The following is a 16,608-nucleotide window of genomic DNA, read 5'->3' as shown; positions in this document are numbered from 1 at the left end:
GGGCACCTGGGTGGCTCAGTTGATTAAGCATCTGACTCTTGATTTTGATCATGATCTGAGGTCATGATCTCAGAGTCATGAGATTGAGCCCTACATTGGTCTCCATGCTCAGCAGGGAGTTTGCTTCTCTCTCTCCCTCTCTCTCAAATAAAAAAATCTTAAAAAAAATAGTAAGTTTGTAAGGATGAAGAGTAAATATAGGGAATATAGTCAATAATATTTATAAAATATTTGTAAAATAATATTTATAAAATAGTGTCTATTTCATAATGTATATAATTGTTAAATCATTATGTTGTACACCTGAAACTAAAATAATATATCAATTATACTTCAATTAAAAAGAAAATAAAGAAAGCTAAAATCATATCAAGCATCTTTTCTAACCACAATGTTATGAAACTAAAAATCAATTATAAGAAAAAGACTAGAAAAGCACAAATCCATAATATTTTTTCAACTAACACCCTAAAAATTTATTTTATTTAAATTAAATTTCATTATATATAGTGTATTATTACTTTCAGGGGTAAAATGTAGTGATTCATTGGTAGCATATAACACCCAGTGCTCATTTCATCAAATACCCTCTTTAATGTTCATCACCCAATTACCACTTCCCCCCACCCATGTCTCCACCAGCAACCCTCAGTTTATTTTCTAGTTAAGAGTCTCTTAGGGTTTGCCTTCCTCTCTATTTTATCTTATTTTATTTTTCCTTCCTTTCCCCTCAGTTCATCATTTTTGCTTCTTAAATTCCACATATGAGTGTAATCATATGGTATTTGTCTTTCTTTGACTGACTTATTTCACTTAGCATAATACACTGTAACCACATTCATGTTGTTGCAATTGGCAAGATTTCATTCTTTTTGATGGGTGAGTAATATTCAGTTTTGTATACACAAATATATATACACACATATGTATAATAGCTCCTCTTCTTTATCCAGTCATCTATCAATGGACATCTGGGTGAGGCAGATGTCAATGACATCTGGCTAAGACATTACTGCTATAAACATTGGGGTGTATGTGCCCCTTCCTATCTTTTAGATAAATACCTTCATATCTTTAGATAAATACCTAGTAGTGCAATGGCTGGGTCATAGGGTAACTCTATTTTCAACCTTTTGAGGAACCTCTGTTTTGAGGAATCTACTGTTTTCCAGAATGGCTGCACCAGTTTGTACTCCCACCAACAGTGCAAGAGCATTCCTCTTTTTCTGTATCCTCACCATCTGTTGTTTCCTGAGTTGTTAATTTTACTGATTCTGACTGGTGTGAGGTGGTGTCTCATTGTGGTTCTGATTTGGATTTCCCTGATGCCAAGTAATATTGAGCATTTCTGCATGTGTGTGCTGGCCATTTGGATGTCTTCTTTGGGGAAAGGTCTGTTCATGTCTTCTGTCCATTTCTTAACTGGATTTTTTGTTTTTTGAGTGTTGAATTTGATAAGTTCTTTATAGATTTTGGATACTAGCCCCTTATCTCTTATATCACTTGCAAATATCTTCTCCCATTCTGTAGGTTGGCTTCTAGTTTTGTTGACTGTTTCTTTTGTTGTGCAAAAGCTTTTAATCTTTTTTTTTATTTTTTAAAAATTTTTAAAATTTATTTTCAGCGTAACAGTATTCATTGTTTTTGCACCACACCCAGTGCTCCATGCAGTCCATGCCCTCTCTACTACCCACCACCTGGTTCCCCCAACCTCCCACCCCCCACTGCTTCAAACCCTTCAGATTGTTTTTCAGAGTCCATAGTCTCTCATTGTTCATCTCCCCTTCCAATTTCCCTCAACTCCCTTCTCCTAATGCCCATGTCCTCCATGCTATTTGTTACGCTCCACAAATAAGTAAAACCATATGATAATTGACTCTCTCTGTTTGATTTAGTTCACTCAGCATAATCTCTTCCAGTCCCGTCCATGTTGCTACAAAAGTTGGGTATTCATCCTTTCTGATGGAGGCATAATACTCCATAGTGTATATGGACCACATCTTCCTTATCCATTCGTCCGTTGAAGGGCATCTTGATTCTTTCCACAGTTTGGCGACCATGGCCATTGCTGCTATGAACACTGGGGCACAGAAGGCCCTTCTTTTCACTACATCTGTATCTTTGGGGTAAATACCCAGTAGTGCAATTGCAGGGTCATAGGGAAGTTCTATTTTTAAATTATTGAGGAATCTCCACACTATTCTCCAAAGAGGCTGCACCACTTGCATTCCCACCAACAGTGTAAGAGGGTTCCCCTTTCTCCACATCCCCTCCAACACATGTTGTTTCCTGTCTTGCTAATTTTGGCCATTCAAACTGGCGTAAGGTGATATCTCAGTGTGGTTTTTATTTGAATCTCCCTGATGGCTAGTGATGATGAACATTTTTTCATGTGTCTGATAGCCATCTGTATGTCTTCATTGGAGAAGTGTGTCTGTTCATATCTTCTGCCCATTTTTTGATATGATTATCTGTTTTGTGTGTGTTGAGTTTGAGAAGTTCTTTATAGATCCTGGATATCAACCTTTTGTCTGTACTGTCATTTGCAAATATCTTCTCCCATTCCATGGGTTGCCTCTGTGTTTTGTTGACTGTTTCCTTTGCTGTGCAGAAGCTTTTGATCTTGATGAAGTCCCAAAAGTTCATTTTTGCTTTTGTTTCCTTTGCCTTTGGAGACATATCTTGAAAGAAGTTGCTGTGGCTGATATCGAAGAGATTACTGCCTATGTTCTCCTCTAGGATTCTGATGGATTCCTGTCTCATGTTGAGGTCTTTTATCCATTTTGAGTTTATCTTTGTGTACGGTGTAAGAGAATGGTCAAGTTTCATTCTTCTACATATAGCTGGCAAATTCTCCCAGCACCATTTATTGAAGAGACTGTCTTCTTTCCACTGTATATTTTTTCCTGTTTTGTCGAAGATTAACTGACCATAGAGTTGAGGGTCCATATCTGGGCTCTCTACTCTGTATCACTGGTCTATGTGTCTGTTTTTATGCCAGTACCATGCTGTCTTGGTGATCACAGCTTTGTAGTAAAGCTTGAAATCAGGTAACGTGATGCTCCCAGTTTTATTTTTGTTTTTCAACATTTCCTTAGCGATTCGGGGTCTCTTCTGGTTCCATACAAATTTTTGGATTATTTGCTCCAGCTCTTTGAAGAATACCGGTGGAATTTTGATCGGAATGGCATTAAGAGTACAGATTGCTCTAGGCAGTATAGACATTTTAACAATGTTTATTCTTCCGATCCAAGAGCATGGAATGGTCTTCCATCTTTTTGTGTCTTCTTCAATTTCTTTCATGAGTGTTCTGTAGTTCCTCGAATACAGATCCTTTACCTCTTTGGTTAGGTTTATTCCCAGGTATCTTATGGTTCTTGGTGCTATAGTAAATGGAATTGATTCTCTAATTTCCCTTTCTGTATTTTCATTGTTAGTGTATAAGAAAGCCACTGATTTCTGTACGTTGACTTTGTATCCTGCCACATTACTGAATTGCTATATGAATTCTAGTAGTTCTGGGGTGGAGTCTTTTGGGTTTTCCATATAAACAATCATGTCATTTGCGAAGAGAGAGAGTTTGACTTCTTCATTGCCAATTTGGATACTTTTTATTTCTCTTTGTTGTCTGATTGCTGTTGCTAGGACTTCTAATACTATGTTGAACAAGAGTGGTGAGAGTGGGCATCCTTGTCGTGTTCCTGATCTCAAAGGGAAGGCTGCAAGCTTTTTCCCATTGAGGATGATATTTGCTGTGAGTCTTTCATAGATAGATTTTCTGAAGTTGAGGAATGTTCCCTCTATCCCTATACTTTCAAGCGTTTTAATCAGGAACGGATGCCTGATTTTGTCAAATGCTTTTTCTGCATCCATTGAGAGGACCATGTGGGTCTTCTCTCTTCTCTTATTAATTTGTTCTTTCACATTGATTGATTTGCGAATGTTGAACCATCCTTGTAGCCCAGGAATGAATCCCACCTGGTGGTGGTGGATAATCTTTTTAATGTGCTGTTGGATCCTGTTTGCTAGGATCTTGTTGAGTATCTTAGCATCCATATTCATCAGTGATATTGGTCTGAAATTCTCCTTTTTGGTAGGGTCTTTGCCTGGTTTGGGGATCAGGGTAATGCTGGCTTCATAGAAAGAGTCTGAAAGTTTTCATTTTGCTTCAATTTTTTGAAACAGCTTCAGGAGAATAGGTGTTATTTCTTCTTTAAAAGTTTAGTAAAATTCCCCAGGGAATCCATCAGGTCCTGGGCTCTTGTTTTTTGGGAGGTTTTTGATCACTGCTTCAATCTCGTTACTAGATATCGGTCTATTTAGGTTGTCAATTTCTTCCTGGTTCAATTTTGGGAGCTTATAGCTTTCCAGGAATGCATCCATTTCATCTAGTTTGCTTAGCTTATTGGCATATAACTGTTGATAATAACTTCTGATGATTGTTTCTACTTCCTTGGTGTTAGTTGTGATCTCTCCATTTTCATTCATAATTTTATTAATTTGGGCTTCTCTCTTTTCTTTTGGATTAGTGTGGCCAATGGTTTATCGATCTTATTGATTATTTAAAAAAAACAACTTCTAGTTTCATTGATACGTTCTACTGTATCTCTGGTTTCTACCTCATTGATCTCTGCTCTAATCTTGATTATTTCCCTTCTTATGTGTAGAGTTGGTTTGATTTGTTGTTGATTCTCCAGTTCTTTAAGGTATAGAGACAGCTGGTTTATTCTGGAAATTTCATTTTTTTTGAGGGAGGCTCGGATGGCTATGTATTTCCCCCTTAGTACCACCTTTGCTGTATCCCATAGGTTTTGGACAGAAGTGTCTTCATTCTCATTGGTTTCCATGAATTGTTTAAGTTCTTCTTTGATCTCCTGGTTGATCCAAGCATTCTTAAGCAAGGTGGTCTTTAGCTTCCAGGTGTTTGAGTTCCTTCCGAACTTTTCCTTGTGATTGAGCTCCAGTTTCAAAGCATTGTGATCTGAGAATATGCAGGGAATAATCTCAGTCTTTTGGTATCAGTTGAGTCCTGATTTGTGACCCAGTATGTGGTCTATTCTTGAGAAGGTTCCATGTGCACTTGAAAAGAATGAGTATTCTGTTGTTTTAGGGTGGAATGTTCTGTATATATCTATGAGGTCCATCTGGTCCAATGTGTCATTCAATGCTCTTGTTTCTTTATTGATTTTCTGCTTCATGTATTAGTTCTAGTAATTTTTGGTAGAGTCCTTTGGGTTTTCTACGTAAAATAAAAAATAAAGAATCTTAAAAGAAGCAAGAAAGATACAAAAAGATATTGAAAAGGAAAACTCTATAAGGCTTGTCAGCTGATTTTTCAGCAGAAACTTTGCAAACCAGATGGATTGGCATGATATATTCGAAGTGCAGAAAGGAATAAAGCTAGAACCAAGAATACTCTACCTAGCAAGGTTAGAATTCAGATTTGAAGGAGGGATAACAAATTTCCAAGATAAACACAAGATAAAGAAGTTTATCACCACTGAGCCATCTTTACAAGAAATGTTAACATGACTTCTTTAAGTGGAAAAGAAATGTCATAATTAGACATAAGAAAAATATGAATGAAAAGATGTAAAATATGACAACGTATTATTGGAGAATGGAGTATGAAAGTAATAGAAAGGGAAAAAGAAAAAGGAAGATTTTTGTGTTTGAACTTAAATGGTTATCAAATTAATAGAGATTACTATTCATTTAGGATATTATACAAAAAACTCATGATAACCACAAACCTAAAATCTATAATGGATACATATGAAAAAGAGAAAGAATGGCAGAGAAAACACCATAGATACTCATCAAATACAGAAAAATAAGAGAAGAAAAAAGGAAATAAGAAGAACTAGAAAAACAACCAGAAAACAAATTTTTAATGGCAATAAGTACATACCTAGCAATAATTACTTTAAATGTAAATGTCTTCAATGTTCCAATCAAAAGATACAGTGGTGGGATGGATAAAAGAACAAGACCCATCTATACATTGACTACAAAGAGACTCACCTAAGACTTACATACAGACTGAAAGTGATGGGATGGAAAAATTAACCATGAAATAGAAGTGAAAAAAGTGTCAGGGTAGCAATACTTATATCAAAAAATTCAGCTTTAAAACAAAGACTAACTAGAGACAAAGAAGGAAATTTCATAATGATAAAAGTATCAATACAATAACAGGATATAGCTTTGTAAATATCTAGGCACCCAACACTGCAGCACCTAAATACATAAAACAAATATTAATGGACATAAAGAGAGAAATTAGTGGTAACACAATGACAGTATAGGATTTTAACACTACACTTACATCAATAGATAAGTCATCCAGACAAAATCAATATGGAATCTATGTCTTTGAATGATATATTATACTAGTTGCACATAATGGATATATACAGAATATTCCATCCAAAAATTACAGAACATATATTTTTTACAAGTGCACATGAAACATTCTCTAGAATACTTTTTAAATTACTTATTTATTTATTTATTTATTTGAGAGAGAGAAAGAGAACATAAGCACGGGCTGGAATAGAGGTGGGAGGGATAGGGAGAGGAAGACTGCACTGAGTGCAGAGCCTGATGTGGGGCTTGATCTCAGCACTGTGAGATTAGGACCTGAGCCAAAACCAAGAGTCAGATGCCTAACCAAATGAGCCACCCAGGCACACCCATCCTCCAGAATAGATCACATAATAGGTCATAAAAGAAGCTTCAAAAATTTTAAGAAAACTGAAATAATACTGTGGAGCTTTGTCAACCACAATGGTATAAAAGTAGAAAAAAATCACAGGGAAAATAAACCCCACAAACACATGGAGACTAAAAATTTAATTTTTAGTTTTAAAAAGTTTAATTTAAAAATTTAAATTAAAAAATAAATAAAAAAACAAGAAAAAAAATTTAAATTAAATTTAATTTAAAATTTTAAAATAAAAATTAGAATTTAAAAAACACATGGAGACAAAAATAAAACACAATGGTCCAAAATCTCTGGTACCCAGCAAAAGCAGTTGCAAGAGGGAATTATATAATGAAACAGGCCTACCATAAAAACAAATAAAAACAAAACAAGAAAAACCTCAAATAAACAATCTACCTTTACCAGAAAAAGAAGAGCAAACAAAGCTGGAGGTTAGTAGAAGAAAGGAAATAATAAATAACAGAGCAGAAATAAAATGATATTAAGACTAAAAAAAATTAAACCATGAGCTGGTTCTTTGAAAAGAAAAAAAAATAGACAAACACTTATTCAAATATATCAAGACAAAAAAGAGAAAGGATCAAAATAAATAAAATAAAAAATGAGGGAGGAGAAGTAACAAATAACACCACAGAAGTACAAAGGAATATAAGAGAATACTATGAGTAATTATATGCCAATAAACTGGATAACTTATAAGAAGTAGATAAATTCCTAGAAACATACAATCTTTCAAAACTGCACTAAGAAGAAATAGAAAATATGAACAGACATATCACAAGAAATGAAAATTGAGTTGGTAATGAAAAAACTACCAAAAAATGAAAGTCTGGGACCACATGGATTCACAAGTGAATTTTACTGGACATTTAAAGAAGAGATAATACTTATTATTATTAAACTATTCTAAAAATTAGAAGAAGGAGAGATGCTTCCAAATACATTTTGCTAGTTCAGCATTACCCTCCTATGAAGACCAAACAATGACATCACATAAAAAGAAAGTTACAGGTCAGTAACCCTGACGAACACAGATGCAATAATCATCAATAAAATATTATCAAACCATATACAACAATACATTAAATGATCATTCACCATGATCAGGTGGAGTTTATTCCCAGGATTAAGGATGAGTCAATATTTACAAATCAATCAACATGATACACCACATTAACAAAACAAAGTATAAAAATCATATGCTCTTCGCAATAGGTCCAGAAAAAGAATTTGACAAAATACAGCATTCATTCATGATTAAAAAAAAATCCTCACCAAAGTAGGTTTACAGGGAATATACATCAACATAATAAAGGTCATATATGACAAACACACAGGAAACATCATACTCAGTAGGGAAAAACAGAGCTTTTCTTCTAAGGTAAGGGACAAGACAAGGATGTCCACTCTTCACCACTTTTATTCAACATAATACCAGAAGTCCTAGCCACAGCAATCAGACAAGTAGAAGGAATAACGGCATCCACACTGGTAAAGAAGAACTGAAACTTTTACTATTGCCACATGACATGATTCTCTATATAGAAATCCTACAGACCCCACCAAATACTGAAAAAGTAATAAATGAATTCAGTAAAGTCACAAGATATAAAATCAATGCACAGAAATCCACTCATTTCTATACACTAATAATGAAACAACAGAAAGAGAAATAAAAAAGCAAGTCCATTTATAGTTACAGCAAAAATAATAAAATACCTAGGAATAAACTTAAGGTGCTGAAATACCTGTACTCTGAAAACTACAAAACATTGATGAGAGGAACTGAGATGGCACAAACAAATGGAAAGATATTCTATGCCCCCCCTGAAAGATATTTCCTGTTCATGGATTAGAAGGAAAATACTATTAAAATATCCATACTACCCAAATCAATCTACAGATTTAATTCAATCCCTACCAAAATACTAGCATCATTTTTTACAAAGCTAGAACAAAGTATCCTAAAATTTCTATGAAACCACAAAAGATCAAGAATAGCCAAAACAATCTTGAAAAAGAAAAACAAATCTGGAGGTATCACAATTCCAGATTTCAAGTTATCCTACCAAGCTAATCAAGACAATATAGTACTTGCACAAAAATAGACACACAGAACAGTAGAACAGAATAGAAAACCCTGAAACAAACCTGTGATTATATGGTCATTTAATCTTTGACAATAGAGGCAAGAGTATGCAATGGGAAAAACACAGTCTCTTCAATAAATGGTGTTGTATAACTAAATAGCTACATGAAAAAATAAAGAAACTGGATCACTTTCTTACACCATACACAAAAATAAATTCAAAAGGGATTAAAGACCTAAAGGTGAGACCTGAAACCATAAAAATCGTAGAAGACAGCACAGGCAGTATTTCTCTGACATTGGACATAGCAACAATTTTCTCAGTATGTCTCTTGAGGCCGGAGAAATAAAAACAGAAATAAACTATTGGGACTGCAGCAAAACAAAAAGCTTCCCTACGACAAAGGAAAAACAATCAATAAAACTAAAGACAACCTACTGAATGGGAGAAGATATTTGCTTAGGGGGTTAGTATCCGAAATCTATAAAGAACTTGTATAACTGAAGACCCCAAAAACAAATAATCCAATTAAAAATGATCAAAAGACATGAACATACTTTTCTCCAGACATACAGATGGTCAACAGACACATGAAAAGATGTTCATCATCACTCACCATCAGGGAAATGCAAATCAAAACTACAGTGAGATATCATATCACACCTGTCAGAATGGCTAAAATTAAAATCTCAAGAAACAACAGGTATTGGCAAAGATATGGAGAAAAAGGACACTCACGCACTGTTAGTGGGAATGCAAACTGGTGCAGGCACTGTGGAAAACTGTATGGAGGTTCCTTAAAAAGCTAAAAGTAGAACTACCTCGTGATATAGCAATAGCATTATTAGGTATGTATCTGAAGAATACAAGAACACTAATTCAAAGGGATACATATAGCAGCATTATTTACAATAGCCAAATTGCTATTTACAATAACCAAATAGCAACATTATTTACAATAGCCAAATTTACAATAACCAAATTACAATAGCTGAATATTATTCAGCTATAAAAAAGAATGAAATACTGCCATTTGCAAGGATGTGGATGGAGCTAGAAAGTATTAAACTAAGGAAAATAAGTCAGTCAGAGAAAGAGAAATACCATATGATTTCACTCATATTGGAACTTGAGAAACAAAACAGATAATGAAAGTGGAAAAACAAGAGACAGACAAATGAAGAAACAGACTCTTAATTATAGAGAACAAACTGATGCTTACCAGAAGGTGAAGGGTGGCGGAATGGATTAAATAGGTAATGGGGTTTAAGGAGTGCACTTGTAATGAGCACCAGGTGATGTATGGAATTGTGGAATCACTTTATTGCATATCTGATTCTGATATAACACTCTATGGTTAACTAACTGGAATTAAAATAAAAATAAACACAAGAAACAAAAAATGTTGGCGAGGATGTAGAGAAAAAGGAACTTGTGCACTGTTGGTGGGAATACAAACTGGTGCATCCACTGTAGAATACAGAAGGGAAGCAGAAGTGAGTTGGGGGAAATTGGAAGGGGAGAGGAACCATGAGAGACTGTCGACTCTGAGAAATAACTGAGGGTTTGGGAGGGGAGAGGGGTGGAGGGTGAGGTGAGCCTGGTGGCGGGTATTAGGGAGGGCATGTATTGCATGGAGCACTGGGTGTGGTGCATAAACAATGAATTTTGGAACACTGAAAAAAAAATAAAATTACCAAAAACAAAACAAAACAAAACAAAAGGTGCTAAAGAAAAAAGATACTGCAATAAAAAATTGTGAAGAAAAGGAAAAAAAAAAGAAAACAGTTTGTAGTTTCCTCAAAAAGTTAAAAATAGAACTACCCTATGATCCAGCAATTACACTACTGGGTATTTACCCAATGAATGCAAAACACTAATTCAAAAGGATATATGACCTCCTGTGTTTATGGCAACATTATTTACAATAGCCAAATTATTGAAGCTTTCCAAGCATCTATCGACAGATGAATGGATAAAGAAGTCATGTGTGTGTGTGTATGTATATGTATATATGTGTGTGTGTGTATGTGTACATATATGTATATGTATACATATAAAATTAAATCATAAAAAGAATGAAATCTTGCCATTTGCAATAATATGCATGAAGTTAGAAAGTAAAATACTAAACAAAGTAAGTCAGAAAAAAGACAAATACCCTATGATTTCACTCACATGTGGAATTTAAGATATTCATGTATTTAAATTGCAAAAAGGATGTCAGAATATATTGCTAGAAGTCCAGAATAGCGAGTATGGTCCCATCTTTTTCATTCATGCTTATAATGTAAAATATACCATATGTCACATTCACAGTCACAACTCCTTAATTTTTTCATTTAGCAAAAACTAGAATTACATCAGAGACCAGTAGAATATAAATGTCTGAGACCAAGAATGTAGCTTAATGTGACTGGGGAGTAGATTTCATGAATGGAAGCGCTGGGAGATAAAAATGAAGATGGAAATTCAGGTAGGGACCAATTTGTGAAGGACTGGAAATCTGTGAAATTGGATTAAGATGTTATTTCAGAGGTAAAATGCTACCATTCAATGTTGTTTTTTTGTTAAGAGATGGAAGGTTATTAGAAGTTTTAACTCAGGTGTGCCTGGGTGGCTCAGTGGGTTAAAACCTCTTCCTTCGGCTCAGGTCATGGGCCCAGGGTCCTGGGATTGAGCCCCCACATCACATCGGGATCTCTGCTCAGCGGGAAGCCTGCTTCTCTCTCTCTGCCTGCCTCTTTGCCTACTTGTGATCTCTGTCTGTCAAATTGCCTATTTTTTAAAAAGTTTTAACTCATAACAAAATGTGAGTTGGGTTTCAGGAAAATATATATGTTTTCTTTTGTGACTGGAGAATAAAAATCCTCTCTGAATCTGTACCTTGGCAGCACCTGTCTAGACAAAGAACCTGGTGCTCTCCTGGGGGAATGGAAAGACTAGATTGGGGGATCCTATCAGATCTGATCTCAGTTACACTTTTTTTGTAGCTCAAAATTGGTGCTGCTTTCCACAAGATTCTCCTAAGATATAATCAGCACACAAACCACACACTTCCATCTTGTAAAACATACATATTCATTTGTATAAGCATTGTTTTATATAGCCCAGTTTGGCAAAATCCATGGTCTTGAACTGCCTGCTTTGCTACTGTAAGAAAGCATCTGACATGTAGAAAACGTACAAGGTAAGTGGCCTCCACATGTGAAAGTAGTGTTCTCTGAAGAAATTCCTGAGCACAGGATAACTAAATGTAACAGTATTTATTACCATCAAGAATTTAAGGAAGGATTTCAATTGTGGCTGCAGATGGCAACCTTATGTAATTTTTTTCTCCTTTCCCAACATTTAACCACATAACTTGATGGTTGAGAGCTAGGATTTAGCCCAATTATTTTGATAGCACTCCCTGAAAATAAAGCAGCTGACCCCTCTTCCTGGTCAAAGTGCTTGGATTATGCTTCCTCAAACACATGACCAACCTCTAAATAACCAGGCCCTGTTCTGGTGCCGCCATTCCCACCCTGTGGAGCCCCAACCAATTCTGTTACACTGCTAAATTAGAAAGCAGGAAATCCAATTATTCCTGACTCACCATCTGTATCCTCATTTCCCACCCATCCTGGGAGACTTTGGCTCTAGCTACTTTGGCTAACCATCTGTAATGCAAATTTATTTGTACTTTCACATCTCTGGGTCTTTTCTGATGGTGATCCTTCAGCCTAGAATTCCCTTATGGATCCTTTCTATCCTAGCCATTACTTAGAGCTCAATTCCTCCTTGACGCATGTGCCCCATTCCAAGATATCTCAAACTAAGCTGTAATTAATTGCTTGCTCCTTCTGTGTTTATACCGTATGTTAATTGACCCTACATTAGAGCAACTATTTCCATCTACTTTATATGAGTCATTTTAAATGAATAGGGTTAAACAAACTTTGAATGGCAGATGGTGTCAGAGAAAGTACTTATGCTTGAAATTGACAGACTTGGGTTCAAATCCTGTTCTCTTCCTTTTGTTGCTGCCTGATTTTGAACAGTAAATTCATTTCTCTGACTCAGTTTTCTCATCTGTAAAATGAGGGCCATTAAGAGTAGCTACCTCATAGCTAGCATTAAGTGTTTTAATATGGGGCAAGTGGAAGTACCAGAAACTGCCTGGTACATAGTAAATGTTTCATAATGGTTAGCTCTCTTTATTATCACCATCGTTTGAACCTACCCCAGAATGTAAACTCCACACAGAAAAAAATAATCATATGTTTGTCCTCTGATGTGCCCCCAGAACTGTGCCTGGCATGAAGTATATTCTTAAGAAATGTCTGTTGAGTGTGTGGATGAATTAATGGATCCATAAAATAATTCTCATTGTTAGCATCCTCCTCTTCCTCTTTGACTCTTCTACTGTCTCTTAACGTGGTACTTTATACTTCACACAAAAACTATCAAGTAGAGGGTCACTGAACATCTCCCATCCCTTGTTCATTTTGCTTTACCTCCGTTTTTTGCCCCCTTTCTTGAATTCTCTGTCCTAACAAGTTTGAATTCAACAGTAACCACTTCAGCCTAGCCTTGCTGACAGAGGTAGTGCGCGCGGGGGGGGGGGGGGGGGGGGGGGGCTGGGAGCGGGGAGTGGCCACCATGTCGCAGAAGCAGACTGCGCCTGCGTAGGCTGCGGCAAAGCTAAGCACTGAGAGGGTCGCTGTCATTGCTCACTGCTGTTTGTATGGAAAGATCACTCCTCTCACCAGCTCTCACTCCCGATCCCGGGTCTCCGGCTTAGGACTTGGGCCGAGGCTCCAGCATTCCTACCATCCTCTCTCTGACAGATTGCTGACCTCCCCGTTCCTGCTCCTGGCTCCTGAAACCATGTCTCTGGTAAGCCAGAATGTGCGCCGCGGCAGCGCAGAGACCGCTGCAGATTACAGCGACTGCCAGGGTGAGATGCAGGCTAGTAACGCCTCCGGGGCCCCGACCTCCATGCTAGTTCCCCAGGCTCTCCAGGGCCCTCATACGCCAATCAACCCTCAGGGTGCCAGCGCTTCCCAGGCTGCGCAGGACCCGAACGACCTCGAGGTCCTAATCGAAGAGCAGTCCCAACGTTTGGGGGCGCTCAGGGTCCACGACCCTCTGGAAGACAGGTCGATTGCTTTGGTGAATTTCATGCGAATGAAAAGCCAAACCGAAGGTTCTATCCAGCAGGCAGAGATGCTGGAGTTCCTCAGAGAATACTCAGATCAGTTCCCTGAGATCCTCAGACGAGCCTCAGCCCACCTGGACCAGGTCTTTGGGTTGAACCTGAGGGTTCTTGATCCCCAGGCTGACATTTACAACCTAATCAGCAAACGGGGTGTCCAGACCACTGATCGGATAGCAGAATCCCTGGATGTGCCAAAGGCAGGTCTCCTGGCCTTGGTCCTAGGCCACATCCTCCTGAATGGTAACCGGGCAAGAGAAGCATCCATTTGGGACCTGCTGTTAAAGGTTGATTTGTTGGGTGATCCCCAGAGGATCAACAACCTTTTTGGGAATACAAGGAACCTGCTCATTACTGACTTTGTGCGCATGCGGTTCTTGGAGTACTGGCCAGTGTATGGCACTAATCCCCTTGAATTTGAGTTCTTGTGGGGCTCTAGAGCCCACAGGGAAATCACAAAGATGGAAGCCCTGAAGTTTGTGGCAGAGGCCCATGATGAAGAACCCTGGAGCTGGCCTGAAGAATATAACAAGGCCCTAGAAGCTGACAAAGCCAAAGAAAGAAGACAGGCTGCTGGCTTGGAATTCTGGTCAGAGGACACTATGAATGATAAGGCCAATGATTTGGTCCAGTTGGCCATTAATGTCACTGAGGAGTTGCTGCCTATACATCAGGATGAGCTACTGGCTCACACTGGCAAAGAATTTGAGGAAGTGTTCCCAAATATCCTCAGTCGAGCTACTCTAATCCTTGATCTGTTCTATGGGTTCTCTCTGATTGAGGTTGATACCAGTGAGCACATATACCTCCTTGTCCAGCAACCGGAATCAGAAGAAGAGCAAATGATGTTAGACAGCCTGGGAAGACCCCCTCAAGAATATGCGATGCCAATTTTGGGTTTGATCTTCCTGATGGGCAACCGTGTCAAAGAGGCCAACATCTGGAACATGCTTCGAAGATTTGGTGTGGATGTAGGAAGAAAGCATGCCATCACCTGCAAGCTTATGAGACAGCGCTACTTGGAATGCAGGCCACTGTCCTACTCTAATCCAGTTGAATATGAGCTTCTGTGGGGTCCTCGTGCTCACCTTGAAACCACCAAAATGAAAGCCTTGGAGTATATGGCCAGGCTCTACAGAAAGCAACCACAAGACTGGCCAGAGCAATATAGGGAGGCTGTTGAAGATGAGGAAGCCAGAGCCAGATCTGAGGCAACTGCCATGTTCTTTTTTGGCTCCATGTGAAATCTGGGGAAATGTATCACTTTAGTTGTGTGGCATCAGTTAAAGAGGCCCTGGGAAAAAGGGCACTGGGGCCCCAAATCAGAAGTCAGTCGGGGCTGGGGTGGAAAGTACACATTGTGCTTGCTATTGTGTCCTATTCCTAATGGTACTTCTTTCCTTCCTTATAATGTACCCTTGAATTAGGTTCATGATCAATGTTTATAAATAAAATTGCTCATTTACCATCCCTGTCTTATTTTAATGTAAAAGCTCAGATAGTTGTGTAAAATGTATTGGTAATATTTACATCTTTCTATGATGTGGAGAATATAAAGTTGTTCTTTAACTGTTTGAAATACTTAGTAAAATGGTGTGGTGCAAAAGTTAAGCAACAATAGTAACAACACACACAACAAAAACAAACACAAAATCACTTATCTGTGGATGCCTTGTTTGTGTCTGTTCTTGTGTAAGGAAAAAAAAAAGCTGGCATTTACCTGTATTTGCTTTGCTGTTCCAAAATGTAGTGAAAAATAAAATTATAATGAATTAGACCCTATGCTTAAGCAATCTTTTATTCAACAAATATTTATTAAGCACCTGCCATGCTCTGTGCTTAGAATATAAAGATGAAGAAGACCCTGCTGAACCCCCTGGGCTTAAGGGGGAGGGGCCATGGAAGTAAACCAGTAATTGTTTTATTGCTGCGACAAGATGTATAATAAGGGTAAGCTTAGAGTGCTAGGGGAGGCCACAGGAGTAACTTCCAGCTAAATGGTAGGTGCTGGGAGGGGACAGTGGAGAAGACAATGGCGCACAAGAAGGGGTAGGGGAGGGGGAGGAGGTATCACGCAAAGGATTAGAGGGGGATTGGACGAGGTGGTGACAGGGGATAATGAGGTGGTATGGAGGGCTGAGGACAAGTTGTCTTTTAGTTACTTCTATTCCAGGACCCAAGGTTGGAGTGGGGGAGGGAGAGATTGTTTATGAAGTCAGGATCAGTATGTAAAACACCTTTTGCGGGATTCCCAAAGACAATGTTCAGTTAAAGGGGGAAGTGGGAGAGGGAAGCCTGTGGCAGAGATAAGGAAGACCCATATTCTCGAGAGTGGGTCTTAGGAATCAACAGTGGTTCTCCTGAAGGCAGCTGGTCTTGGATATTGGGTCAAATCGAACAATCCACCCGGAGCTCTGCCAAGCAACCTTTGCCAGTGCTGTTTATTTCTGCACCTAAGCTGTTAAGGTGAGCACTTTGGCTATCTTCATCCTGATCCTTCACGCAGCTTCTAATCCTGCTCACAGCTCTCCCTAAGCTTTCCCTAGAAAGCCTGCAAATAACAATCTCTATAAGGGAGGCCTGGCTCAGGA

General features: G+C 38.0%; 1 protein-coding gene across 1 annotated transcript; it reads left to right on the top strand.

The window, feature by feature from the left end:
• The first annotated feature begins 13,479 nt into the window (after positions 1-13,479).
• Positions 13,480-15,794, top strand: MAGEE2 (MAGE family member E2). The gene has a single exon (XM_032847731.1). It carries the CDS (start codon positions 13,690-13,692, stop codon positions 15,259-15,261), a length of 1,572 nt encoding a protein of 523 aa, XP_032703622.1. The 5' UTR covers positions 13,480-13,689; the 3' UTR covers positions 15,262-15,794.
• The last annotated feature ends 814 nt before the right edge of the window (positions 15,795-16,608 follow it).

The sequence above is a fragment of the Lontra canadensis genome, unplaced genomic scaffold (genome assembly GCF_010015895.1).
Source record: "Lontra canadensis isolate GAN:19392208 unplaced genomic scaffold, GSC_riverotter_1.0 scaffold192, whole genome shotgun sequence".
NCBI classification, from domain to species: domain Eukaryota; kingdom Metazoa; phylum Chordata; class Mammalia; order Carnivora; family Mustelidae; genus Lontra; species Lontra canadensis.
This window is presented reverse-complemented; position numbering and strand designations above follow the sequence as displayed.